This window comes from Vanacampus margaritifer, chromosome 1 (assembly GCF_051991255.1).
Source record: "Vanacampus margaritifer isolate UIUO_Vmar chromosome 1, RoL_Vmar_1.0, whole genome shotgun sequence".
NCBI classification, from domain to species: Eukaryota; Metazoa; Chordata; class Actinopteri; order Syngnathiformes; family Syngnathidae; genus Vanacampus; species Vanacampus margaritifer.
Genome location: NC_135432.1, coordinates 67637068 through 67650720, shown reverse-complemented (window position 1 = coordinate 67650720; position 13653 = coordinate 67637068). Strand labels below are relative to the sequence as shown.

General features: G+C 45.2%; 1 protein-coding gene across 4 annotated transcripts in view; it reads right to left on the bottom strand.

The window, feature by feature from the left end:
- Positions 1-13653, bottom strand: part of brf1a (BRF1 general transcription factor IIIB subunit a) — a 33894-nt gene that overhangs the window by 2836 nt on the left and 17405 nt on the right. For all 4 annotated transcript variants that reach the window (XM_077564517.1, XM_077564526.1, XM_077564536.1 and 1 more), the window contains 8 exons: positions 13300-13339; positions 13134-13226; positions 12439-12762; positions 8045-8106; positions 7165-7246; positions 7024-7082; positions 5981-6243; positions 256-307 (listed from right to left, as the gene is read on the bottom strand). In XM_077564517.1, coding sequence (XP_077420643.1) covers positions 256-307; positions 5981-6243; positions 7024-7082; positions 7165-7246; positions 8045-8106; positions 12439-12762; positions 13134-13226; positions 13300-13339 — 975 coding nt within the window. The remainder of the gene's footprint in view (positions 1-255; positions 308-5980; positions 6244-7023; positions 7083-7164; positions 7247-8044; positions 8107-12438; positions 12763-13133; positions 13227-13299; positions 13340-13653) is intronic.

Below are 13653 nucleotides of genomic sequence, written 5' to 3'. Positions count from 1 at the left end.
GAACTCAAGTGAAACCAAAAAAAATGTACATTGCGCCCCCCGAGCGCCCCCCCCCCCCCCCCCCCCCGCTTGTTGTCATGGTAACAAAAGATGTACTCGCCATGGATGAGAGGCAGAACCGCCTCCCCTGAAACCGAGTGAGTTTGACACCACGCTTTTCAATGCGGATTTCAAAAATAAAAACAAACAAAAAAAGTCTTCTGTGTGTATTGATGATGATGATGAAGATGATGATGAAGATGAAGATGATCTGACCTGCTGCACGGCCATCTTCTTGTGGGGCTGCCCGGTCACAAACGTCTGCAACCTGACAACAAACAAAAAACAATTCAACTTCATCTGTCTTTTTTTTTAAGGGTATCGAAAGTGCCACTTTTATCGGTACCGGTACTTGGTATCAGATACTACACGAGAATTGAAAAAAAGTGCTATTGAGAATCCTGACTTCAAACCCGCTTGAGTGACTTCATATATTGACTGTGGATGTAATGTGTAATTTGGGATTCATACGGCAAATGCAAGTTTTCAGGCCGATTTCCCTGTTTGGGAAGTTTCACTTGATTGATTTCACAGCGTCAAGCCTTGGGGGAGGTCCACACTGGGAAATGAATTCACCACCGAGCTGTCGTCTAGACTTGATTTTTGCATGTGAAAAGCTGCCAGGAACTGCAGTGGGCGAATTCCATTTCTCAGTCCTTTAAAGTCTTTTGGGCTGCAATCAAATTCTCGTCATTTATTTGGCAACGACGACTTCTTCTGGCTACTTGTTTTTACACAAAGTGTGCTTTTTCCTAAGACTTGGCATTTTGCTGATGCGGACAAAAAAGGCGATGGCCCACTGCAGTTGTCGGCAGCTCATTCCGGACCATTTAAGTTAGCGATCTGAATAGCAACTTATGTCGGTTTTTTTTGTAGGAGGGGAAGCCTGGGGGCCATTTTGGAAACGGGAGTTGGACCGGTGTTGCGCTGGGGAATCAGGAATAATTGACTGCCTCCTATAGGTCAAAATTGGAATTAAACTTTGATTTTGACCAGTCATCATGTGAAATAATCCTAAATGGAGTTAGCAACTCAGCCCACTGCAGTTCTCAGGGGCTCATTGCTGGATATTTGTTTCACTCAAATTGGAAAAATAAGTTCCATTTCACAAGACAGACGTGATTGACAGCCGAAAGCTCGTCCCCCACTGGCGGCGTGACCCGAGGCGCCGATTACGCCCCGCCTTTTACAATCGACGCCTCCTTCTGGCCGTTGAGCGCTAATGAATCAGCCTCAAGCCAGGGTGGAGGGTGTGAGGCGAGTGTGGGAGGGGGGGGGGGGCAGCATGGTGAAGGGCCCCCACTGTGTTGAACATGTGCTCTGCGAACCCCCCCGGGGGGGGCACGTAACATTTCCGCATGACCCCGCAACGAACTTGTCATGAATACTAAATGCAAGCTTGTCTGAGGCCATGATGATGATGATGATGATGATGATGATGATGATGATGATGATGATGACGATTGTTATTAATCACCGTTATCATCGTCATCAGGGCCTGAACATGAGAATCGCTTCATTTCTTTTTCTTCTTAAATTGTAATCACCATTTGTAGGCTTTAATGCTTATTGCTAAGTATATGCTAATTATTGTTGTGGGGCAGAGATAAAAAAAAAACAGATTAAAAAAAAAAAACTTATTATTTGGGTTACTACTAGAGAATCTATAACCTGTACGGGCTGCTTTAATTTTTACTACTGTTATTATTTTTATTATTATTAGTGCCAAGCAAAGAGCTGCCATCATTGAAAGGGTTCAATAATGTTATTCACATTTTCTTTTAACGAGTCATAATGTCTCCTTTTTGGAGGCTTTAATTATGATGATATGATTGTTAATGTTAATTATTATTATTTGTGCCTAAGCACAGAGCTGCTAATACTCAATTGAAAATTGTTATATTTTGTTCTTATCATTAAAACAAATGAAATTCTGACCGATATGTTTTCTGGCCACTAAATGACCTTTGATACCTTTAGTGAAGATGAAGATGATGATGATGATGACGATGATGATGATTGCCTGAGCATGAAGCTGCTCGGACTGCCTTGAATTATATCCATCTTTAATTCATATCATTATATCAAGTCACCTATTAGGTGCTATAATTCTTATCATCATTAAAATTATTATTAGTGCAGCAAATATTTTTACTACTGCGATCCTTGAACAATAATAATAATAATTTTCATAACTTTCCCACCAGTAAGCCAACTTATTGGGAGCTTTAATCCTTATGATGATTATTAAGAGCCAGCCAGTGCGAGTCGTGGTAATAACGTGAGAATCATTTAGCGAGAGCGACTTGCGTTTGGATGTTTACGGCCGACGGTGGGTGTCCGGTAGAGTTCAGAGGTCAAAGGGCAGCCGAGCCCGGTCTCCGGGGCGACCGACTTGAAGAGGTGCCGCGGCGGGGAAGCGGCTCCCGACGCGCCGCCGGAGTCAGCCACCCCTGCGGCCCGCGCATAAATCATGCGTGCGCTGACAACAACGTGGCACTCTCACAGACGCGCCGTCGCCGCCGATGTCTCACTCGGGTCAATTTCTCGCACGTCGCCAGGGTCCAATAAAGGCTCGCAAAGCGACAGAACGGCGGAATATTCCCCCAATTAGTCGTACTTTTTGCTTTTAAATAAATCTTTTTCAAACAAAATGATATCGTCATCATCATCATCTTGTAATATATTTTTTTTCCCGGGGCCTTGAAATGACATCTTTTCAATTCAAATATTGAGCTTTCTCAATCTTTTTTTAAATAAAATATTGTACTATTCTATTTCTTTCTATACATGCCTGTAAAATGCTGTCCTAGGCAACTTTTTCTCTCAAACTGCCGCCATTTTGACCACATGACACCTTCTTCCTGTTTTGTCTTGCAATAGCGAGACGTCGTTGCAGCAACATGAAGCCTTTTTTTGTGTGCGCAAATGAAGTCTTTCCTCCCAATCAACTACGAGACAAAGGAAAGAAAAAACAGTCCTCATGACTGACGCCGGTTGTTCAAAGTTGGACTTTGGTGCTGACTGGTGATTTTTGCGGCGCAAGCAGGAAGCGTTTTTTGCCTCCAGGCCCGACGAGCTGTTGACTTCCTGCAAACATCCTCTGCCGAGTCGCGTCCGCCTCCTACTTTTCTTTCTCATCATCTGCTCGGCACTCAAAATACAAGCAACAGCTCCAACATGAGCCAAGACGCCGACAAAACGCATTCAAACTCTGTGGCTGACAAAAACAGCAGCACCTGGCTAGGCAAGGCACGGAAACGGTCCATCGCAAGATTTCGATTGTCTCGTGTGGTTCCAAACATGTCTTTGGAATGAATGCAAATGTTGAGTGAGTTGATTTACTATTTTTTTGTGAGTTCTTGCATTTCCTGTTGGTTTGCTGTTCAGCAGTTTTGCGCCGTCCTTGAATGCTTGTTTTCCCCTCCAGCATTTGAGTTGCCAGTCCTGCGCTATTGAAGATGAATTTGTGAATACCAAACCAGAAATATGCAGTGGGGGGGGGGGGGTTTATATCGTTTTTAGTTATATTTCATTTGCCCTCCCTTGGAGTGACCTGATGCTAGGCTACTAAGCTAGTAGGGAGACCTTGGCAGAGGTCTGTCCCCTCCCGAGAGACACTGTGCGGGTTTTCATCGGTTAAGCGTCGATCTAACGTCATCTGGTGTACCTAATGAAGTGTCTGTCGACGCTAGCTTTTAACTCCGCCCTCTGCCAACTGCTCCTGTGTTAGGCTATCAGTAGCCGCCGGCTTTAGCGACGCGGCGCTAATCAGCTTAGCGTCCAATGAGACGCCGCCTGAGCTGCACAGGCGACTGACGGCTGGTGGAGTTTAGCCACCAGATTTGGTGTGTGTGTGTGTGTGAAAGGGGGCGGGGGATGGGCGAGGTGCAAAGACTGCCACCGTATGTAAGAAAAATTAATCTATGTAAGGGGGACTTGAGCTTAAGGGACAAAAGAGGAAGTGGAATCCCCACAAGGCGACCAATCTAAATCCACGTTCTCACTAAGACAGCTTTTCCCCCCGTCTCGCTGTCTTGTGTGAAAGGTATCGACCCAAGTGGTAGTGGATCTGCGACTTTTTCAACTTCACAGGTACTTCTGCCTTGTTGTGTCGCCATCTTGACAACTATTTCAAAGTTGCACTAGCCCCTTTAACACTGCTGTGTCAGGTGTATCGCACCCCTTTTACACAGACGTCTGTCCGTCTTGATTCGGTTACAGCTCTCACCCAAGTCACAAGCTGAATTTTTTTCAGGTCAGCTATGTTGCCCCCACCCTTTAGATTTGTTTTTACCAAACAGTTACGAAACAAAAAAGCTGTGGGGAAAAGCTGAGGTTGTGTGAAAGGGGTTAGTGTGAGTCTTCAGTTTTAGTAGAAGGTAAGATTAAATTTGACCTCCCCCAAAGAGCTGTTCAATGTAAATTACTTTTGACACAGAGTGAAAGTGGTGAGTGCTGTTTAGTAAACTTCACACCCCTTTAACACAACCACCTATTGTCACGCCTGTTACAGCTGATCCAGAAGCTGAAAATTTTCCAGGTCAAGGAAATCACCCCCACACCCTTCTGATTTGTTTTTACAGAACAGCAACAAAAGAAAAAGGTGGCAACGAAAAAAAAAAAAACATGACTGTGAGAAAGGGGTTAGAGCAGGTAGAACAAAATTAGAATTTAGCCTCTTCTAAATAGCATAAAAGCTAATTTGCAACAATTACTTTTGATGCATCAGAGCGAAGGACGGGTGTCTGGTGTTAACTTCGCACCCGGTCCCGATTTCCCAGTTTCCCCTTTCACACATTAGTCAACCTGCTTGACTCTGCCGTTCAGTCATTGCCTGGTACGACAGACACCGGCTGCTGCCGCCGCCTGGGAGAAAACACGGCATTTCCTGTCTCGCACCCCCTTTTCACTCTCGCCCTGCAACCCTCCTGGGGGGGGCGCGGTAGCGGCGACGGCGGCAAACATCTGCCGGCTAAAGTGCTGAGCTGCCAGTTCTTCCGTGGCGCAAAACCAACACAGACTCCTGCTGGAAAACAAACCCCGTCAGGAATTCTCTTTCTTCTTCTGTCTTTTTGCACACACACAAAAAAAATGCGAGAGTGAAACTCGGGAGAGCGCAGGAGAGAAGAGCGCTAGAGGGCAATTAGGCGCTATTTCTGGATCCCGCTTCTTTGCAGTGAGGATGGGGCGAACGAGGGCGGGAATGTTTGGTAAGCGGCTTTCGTATCGCAACAATGCAAGGAAAATATGGCAGGAATGCGCCACAGAAAGACAAGCAACCGAAGCATCCCACTTCTGACACCATTTGGCACAGGACTCCAAGGAGTAGAACCTTCAATCGAGATTTGAATCTTGGGACACTTGACACACATCTCTGAGGACGATATCCTGATCAAGTTAAGAAAAACCAAACCAAAACAATACATACTTCCCCCCCCTTTCCCCAAAAGCTAATGCTAATTGCTAGCTTGGTTGACTGTTGACGAGTGGCAAACATGCAAACAAGTGCAAATGGCAGCCTTGAGAAAGGCGTAAAAGTGGGGGATGGGCGCACTGTCCAAGGGGAGCCCCACAATGTGGCCCCTCAGCAACAAGGCACAATGGCCGCACTGTCAGCAGAGCCGCACCGTCGCTCTTTCAATAACAAGCTCAAAGGCGGCCATTCTGCACCCCCGACCGCGTGCCTTCTTTTTGGGCCTTTTTCCCAGGCTGCACATAATTACGCCGAGAGACGATGGCCATGCCGTCGACCCACTTTTTAAAAAAAAATTCTGCTAATGCATAAGCGACGAGTCCTCAGTAGTTCATGCGAGCATTAAATTGACATTAGCATTGTGAGCATAAGTTAGCATTGCATAGTTTTACAGGCAAGTTTGTAGCATAGCATTAGCATTCACTATGCGGCCGAAGGAAAAGCATTCGAGTTGCGCCCACCGACCTTTTGCCCAGCGAGCTGAGCGGCGTGCTGAGGTTGAGCGACGCCCGTCCCAGCTTTGGGTTGCGTCCGCTTAGCTTGATCGCGGCGGCGGGCCCCCGGGGGGACTGGGCCTGGCGGGCGGGGCTGACGGCGGGCTTGATGTTGAGGTCCTTGAGCACGTCGTAGTTGATCTTGGCGGAGATCTTCTTCTGCTCCAGCATCTTCCCGATGGCCTCGTCGGCCGTGCCGGCTCGGATGGCCGGCCGCCGATTGGGCGCCGCTCGCTGTTTGCAAAACGACACGTCCATGTGGTCAAATGGCAAATCTGAAACTAATGTCAATTGTGATTTATCAACTCAATTTTTGCTATTTGCTGGGAAAAGTACTTCAGCCAATTTGCACATTTAGTTGTTGATGTTGATTCCGTAACGAGTTGGCCACGAGCTAAGGTTGAGCTTCATTAGCTCTAACGTTAGACTTAATGATGGACGCTCGCTTCAGCAGCAAACAATGAACGCTAATAATAAAAGTTAACATTTGAGATCGAGTTGATGCTAACCTTGGAATTGAGCGTTGGTCTCTAACTTCGGAAGCCGGATGTAAATAACATTGGAAGCAAAATCTTAAGGTAATGTTGACGTTATGACTTGAAGCAAATGTGAAAGACAAGGCTAGCTTCCAATGTTGACGCTAACTTGTTATGCTAAAGCTAATGCTAAAGCTAACCTTGAACTCTACCACTGCAGCTAACGTCAAAAGCGATCATTGTTCTTCCTTAGCTCCAACAGAGGTAACATTGGAAACTCATTTCAGTCTGTGACTCGCTAACTTTGGAAGATAACGGTCTCCGTGTGCTATGAATTTAGAAGCGAACATTGAAAGTCACATTAGAAGCCAACTAATGAAGCGACATTGAAAAGGTGAGGTTGAAGCTTCTGTATCGATTCTTAAACTATGCTGCCGTCCGCAGAGCAACAAGGTCTCGCGCTCGTAGCATAGCGTTAGCATTGTGAACTCATCAAGTCAAGTTGATTAGCGTGGCACGGAAAGGCAAGAGTTGCTACCTTCTTCTTTTCCTTGTAGATGCCCAACTGCTTCTCCTTGGCGATCCTGGCCTCCTTTTCTGTCAACAAAAACAATCATTTGGTCCAACACAAGCCAAATCACAAATAGAATGTTGCCATGTGATGATGATGACGACGAACCTTTCTGTTCTTTGAGGTATTCGGCGTTCTCGGCCATCCAGAGAGCCGTCTTGACCTTGATCTCCTTTTCACTGAGCAGGTACTGCAAACAGTTGTATTGCTTTTCGCTCTCTTGCATGTACAAATCAGCACCAAAATATTTGCTAGTCACAATTTGCGGTACCAGTCAAAGCGTCAAACATCAGATTTGGAACGAACCACACCGAGTCAGACCTCAAATTAAGGGTCTTGAAGAGGGCTTGGCAGTTCTGTAACTATGCTGTCAATCTATCTTTCGAGCATGACCTTATTGTCCAAAATATGTATTTTGCAGTTTGAAGTTCACGCTGGTCAAAACCTCCCTAGTAACAAAAGTCAAAAAGCACTTTGCAAACAAACCACATCGAGTCGCGCGTCAAATTAAAGGTCTTGACGAAGCCTTTTCAGATTTGTCGCTTTCTTGTCAGCTGATGACGCACGTGCTGAAAAATGTGTGTTGGTTTTTCAGCATGCGGCCAAGATGGCCGTAAGTCACGAGCAACAAAGTCCGAAATCATGTCGCAGACAAAGCCGTGTTGAGTCACACCTGAAATTAACCGTCTCGATGGAGGATTTCTTGGATTTGTTACTATGCTGTCAATAGCGTAACGACATATTTACACCAAAACATTTGTTTTTCCAGCGTGAAGCTAAACTGACGTTCCAAACACGTAACTATGTTTTGAATATGTTCTCAGACGATGACAACGGCGTCCCCCAAAATGTTTTTTTGCCACCCCAGTATGAAGGTCACGTGGCAACAAAGCACTTTCCCCGATGACGCCTTCCCACATTGCGGTCGTCGCATGAAAACGCTTTCTTCCGCCCCACCACCAGGACCGGCGCCATCTTGTTTACGTACCAGCGCGATCTCGCTATCATCGATCCCGCTCAGGTCCAGCTCGCCGCCATCAGCGGGACTTCCTGTCACGCAAACAAGCAGAAGCAACGAAAACACGGCGTGTGTGATTTGTGACATCATGAAGGAGAAGAAGCTTCCTGGTCTAAGAAAAGAAAAAGAAAAAGAGTGAAAACTCAAACGTGGTCCACGGGGGGGTCGACTTGCTATCTGGTGGCCGCAGTCCTCCGAGAAGTTCCTGTGCGTTAAGTGCGAGCTGACAAGCAGCAGCGCAGCTGATAAGACTTGGGGGAGGTCACTTAGCCTGGCGCTAGTCGCACGCCGCTCGCTAATAATTTCATCGCAACTATAAAAAAAAAAAGACAAGAAAAAAAAAGACTGAAGAGCAGAAATAGGAGAAAGATTAAATGCAAAAGTCTTCGAGAAGGCAAACGGAGGTCAAGCCGTCCGCTTGTCATGCCTCGTCTTTCCTCTTTTTCATCTTAACGCGCTTCTGTGAACGTCTCTTCCTCGCAAAAATGTCTTTTGTCTTCTTCACTTTGTCATTTTTCTTGCCGTTCATCGGCTCTTCTTCTGCTCATCTTTTTTTTGTCTTCACGTACGTCTGCGCGCTTCTTTTTCTCCCAAAAATCATTTGGTCCCCTTTTTTATTCTTCTTTCTTTTGCAGATTTTCTCTTCCCCGCTAAAATTCTTCTTGTCCTTCATTGTGTCCATTTTCTTCTCTTTTTAGTCTTAATGATGTCCTGCTAGCTTCTCTTCAATCACTTTTTTTTTTAAGCTTATTAGACATCCGCCAAGTAGCTGAATGGGCAACAGATGCAAGAAAAGCATTTTTGCATTTTCTTTTATGTTTTGTTATCATGTCTAACCTGTCAACTTTGCATGTTTGTGTAGACATTTTTTTTTTCCCGCTTGGCAAGATCAAATAAGTACTATAGATAATAATGCTGACTTTTCTGCAAGGCTATCTGATGCATATTTAATAAGATTATGACCGGTAGTTTTCCTATGTGGCGACAATTCTGTAAGATTATAGCACAAAAAAAAAAAAGTCTAGTCAAGCAGATTTATCTTGGGGGGGGGGGGGGCAATTAATCCCAGGATTTGCACTCCTGTTATCATTGATGGCGAAAGCAAAGAAAAAAAGCAGGTGCCGGAGTGTGAAACCTTCCCTCCGCATGTGTGGGACCCCCCACCCCCTCCCCCCAAAATGGATTTGCACCCCCTCGTAGAAACAAGCATTCAGACCGGCAATAAATAGAGTGGCAGATTCTTGCTGACACGGGGGGGGGGGGGCGAGGCCAGCCCATTAAAATGCGACCTGCTCAACCTTGGAGGAGGTTCTGGCGAGTGAACGCCCACTCAAACACCTGCTCCCCCCCCCCCAAGTGGGGTCAAAGGGAGGAGGGAGACGCGCAGTTACATTTTTTCACAAGGCATGTTTTGGCCCTTCTATGTTAAAATTCCAGTCAGACGAAGGCGAGCGCAATTATGCTTGTGAACAAAATGTGGAGGAAGTCAATGTGTGCTGCCTCAATATATATATATAACATTTAAAATATGTTTATAATATTTTTCATTGCTGTAATATACAAAAGCACAATATTGTGAGTCTGGCAATTATTTTTTTAAATTGTAATTAATCACATGACTACAATAGTTAACTCACAAATAATCACACATTTTATGCATGTTAAAAATGTACAATAAAATGTTTCATACTTTTTTTTTTAACATAAAAGTGGAAAAAAATGTTAAATAGAAATATGGCGGCTACTTTTAGTCATTGATACATTAATTTCATAATAATTCATAAAATTGAGTTAAAATTAATAAGATGTACTGTAAAAAAAAAAAAAGGGTGATATTGATTTGTGTTGGTCATTTTCTGCCACTAGATGGCATAATTGCATTTGTAAGACGTTGACAGTTGACGTTGACAGCTCAGTGTATTTTTCTTTTCGTGAACGTAATATTCTGCACATTTTTCAAATTGTAAAATACAAACTAAATTTTACAACTAAATTTTGCCGTGGTCGTGTCTGCTGCACTGCAACTGGGCGGGGAGGGGGGGGGGGGGTTGCTGGGGGGGGGGGGGTTGCTGGGGAGGGGTTACGTGTTTGTTCCCGGCAGCTGAAACCTCGTCGCGGTGCGCCCGTGTGACCACATGTCTTCTCCCAGCTGTCCCATCAGTGCGACGGATGATGGGCGTCCGTCCATGAATGAATGATGAGTCATTATTAATTCACGGGGGGGGGAGGGGGGGGCAAAGTGCTCCGAGAGATTAAACACAAGCTGCAAATATTCACTAAACAGGTGCTCATATTGCAAGTCCAATTGGAACGGAGGACACCAAAGCCACTTTCAGTTCAATCTCTGCATTTAACGAGACAACATCAGAATGATGTGACGTCCTCGGGTTCAAGTGTCAAGTCACGTCATCCGAGGTAAGATTTTGCCACCTTCACGTGACGTCGGCGTGTGCCGGAAGTCTTTAGGGGGCTTCGGGTTGGACACGGTTGGCGTCCCACATTGAAACGCGTTGGTGGCGTGGAAGCGGCGCTCGGGCCAATCAATAAGCTCAATGAGCAAGTCGGGCGTCCGGGGGGGGCACTTCCTTTAAAGCAGCGGACCACCGACAACTATTCTGATGGGCTGAACTTTTTTGGTCACATGCACTTCTGGCCGGAAAGAAAAAGGACAACAAGCAAACCTTTTGGATGTTCGTATGAGGAAATTCTTTCCACAACGTCTGTCGCGTTCCAAGTGATTTGATCTTCTGCGTCTCGAAGACATTCAGCCATTTTTTTTCCCCCCCAACACTCGCAAGTTGCAATGGATTTGCGAGTACAAAATCAACTATGTGTACGAGCACAAACAAACGTGTGCATAAGAACATTTCAGTGGTGTAAAACTAAAAACCCAGTAACAGATGCGTGCATTTCAGTAGTGTGTATGAACAACAAAAAAAAATGTGTGTGAGAGCATTTCAGTAGTGTGTGCAAAAGTGTTCAATAGTGAGCAAGAACACACAAAAGTATCGTATGTATGAGAGTGTTTCAGTTGTGTGAGCATTTCTGTTGCATATAAAATAAAAAAAGAACAAAATAAATAACAGTATTGTGTGTGAGAGCATTTTAGTAGTGTGTTTGAGACTGTTTCACTTTAAGTTGTATGTGCATTTTAATTGTGTACATGAGCGAACCCCCCCCCCCCCCCAGTAATGTTGGAGACCATTTAGTGTGTATGAAAGCATTTCAGTAGTTGACATGAGTAACAAAAAATGAGAAACATTTGATGAGAGTTTTGGTTGTGTGTATGAGCATTTAAGTTGTGTATTTGTATGTATATATGTGAGAGCATTTGAGTACTGTAGTGTGTGAGAGCATATCAGTAGTGCATTTGTGCATGGATTTATCAATATGAAAAAAAATCTGTAGTGAGTATTCGAGCATTTGAGTAGTGTACGAGTGTTTGTCTTATGTGTGAGAGTGTTTGTCTTACGTGTGAGAGTGTTTGTCTTACGTGTGAGAGTGTTTGTCTTACGTGTGAGAGTGTTTGTCTTACGTGTGAGAGTGTTTGTCTTACGTGTGAGAGGTAACGTCCCTAACAACCGCACCTGATTTCCAAGTTAAGACTTCTTTTCCCACTATTAGCAAAGCGTTCAACGTGTCTACACGTCTTCCTTGGTGAGTCACGGCCTCCGGCGCCACGCGAGAGGAGAATCAGCTGACTAAGCAGCACCTGTCGGCTCCTGGCGGGAGGATCACGATTGGCTTTTTACCTCCACGTTTGCTATGCTAAACCAGACTGGGGTCATGAGTCACGCGCATTGGTCATGGTTCCGGTACTAGCATGAGCGCTAGCATGAGCTCACTGACTATAACGAGGGGACGTGGGGGTCCACTGGGAGGGAAAGGGGGACGTTGCGGGCTAATTAGAGTTAGCGTTTACGGCTGCTCTGGCATCCCAAAACAGGAAGTGCAGCAGGACGGGATATTTATGGAGCGACTCACGGGGAATCAAAGAGCTTCAAAAAAAAAATCCTTGCAAGCCGCGAACACCTCGATAGCCTCGTTAGCTAAGTGAAGAAGACGCTAACTCCACTTAAGATGCAAACTTATTTAGAAATGACAACGCTTAGATGGAAGTGAACATATTTAGAGCAGAACCGTTCAGCATTGGAACAAGATGGCGTCCATATGTCATGTGACCAACAGTTGACCAAACACATGGTCGTACTTTACTCTGTGATTGGTCACATGACATATGGACGCCATCTTGTTACCCTGCGTGGCCAAACTCTTATCAGCGGCTCTGATTTGGAGATATCAACACACTTGCTCGTGCTAACGCAATCATAGTTGCTAACACATTAGCCTCCCTCCCTCCTTACCGCCCTCTTGCTCTCCTTTGCCGCAGCTTTCTACGGCGTTGTCCAGGCCTAGCGTAGCCGCGGTGGGCAGGCTGGCCCCCAAGATGGACTCCAGCGTGGGTCCTTTCCTCTTGGGCTCCTGCTGGTCCTGCTGGTCCTGGTCTTCGGCGGCACCCCCAATCTGCTCCAGCTGGATGAGCTTCTCCAGGGTGAGCTCGGCGACATCTTTGCCGAAATGTTTGGCAACCGCCTTCAGGACGTCGTCTTCCTCCTCCGTCTCCTTTTCGTCCTCTTGCTCCGCCTCGGGGGACGCGCACAGGGCGGCGTTCACGTGCTTCTGCGTGTCTACGTTGACATTGTTCAATATTGTTATTCTTTCATTCATTACACATTGACAATGGATTAAGTGGGTTTAAAAATCAATATAGCTTGAATGTTAAATGTGCTTTCTATAAAACAAAAAATATTTGACATTTTTTAGCATGGTTTTTTCACAACATAAAAAGGTAGAATGTAAAAAATAATTAATAATTGCTTTAAGCGACCTCTTCATGTCAGAAGTTGTATCAAAGCCTTCTGCAAAAAAAACATTAAAAAAAAAAAAAAAACACGTTTTTGGGAGTGAAGGATAAAGTATTAAAAAACGTATTTGTACGTTTTTGGGTTTGAATGAATTAATTGTCAACTCGATATCAAGCCAATAATAAAATGTTGACCTTGTTTGGTGTACGCGGCGTAAATTCCTCGGAGTTTGGGTCTGCTGTTGTCCAGCTGGCTGTTGATTTGGTCCTGGTAGCTTTCGATCTCGTCTGCAAGATTTCCTCATTCATGACTTTTGTCTTTTTGTCTTTTGACAAAAATGTGCGCTTGCATTCATATTACCTTCAATTTGATCCATCTTCTTCTTGAGCTCCACCTCCAGCTGAAACAACAAGAACACACGCATAGAACACGTTCATCACGTGCCTGCGACGCAGCCAAAAGCCACCGGAAGAAAGTGAAAGACAACTGACAGCAGGTGATCGGCCACACAGCAAGTGATTGATTACCGCGCGTCTGCCGATGCGCTGCAAAGAAAAAACTGCCACCCTCTGCAGTATGGAGTTTTGAGGCTTCACACAATTTATTGGACTGTATTGTTGCATTATGGAACCGCAAAAGCATGGTGCGATTGTCAAGGATGATGCAGATCGTAACGGGCGGTTGTAAAAGTCAGGAGATATTTGGAGAGCCTGT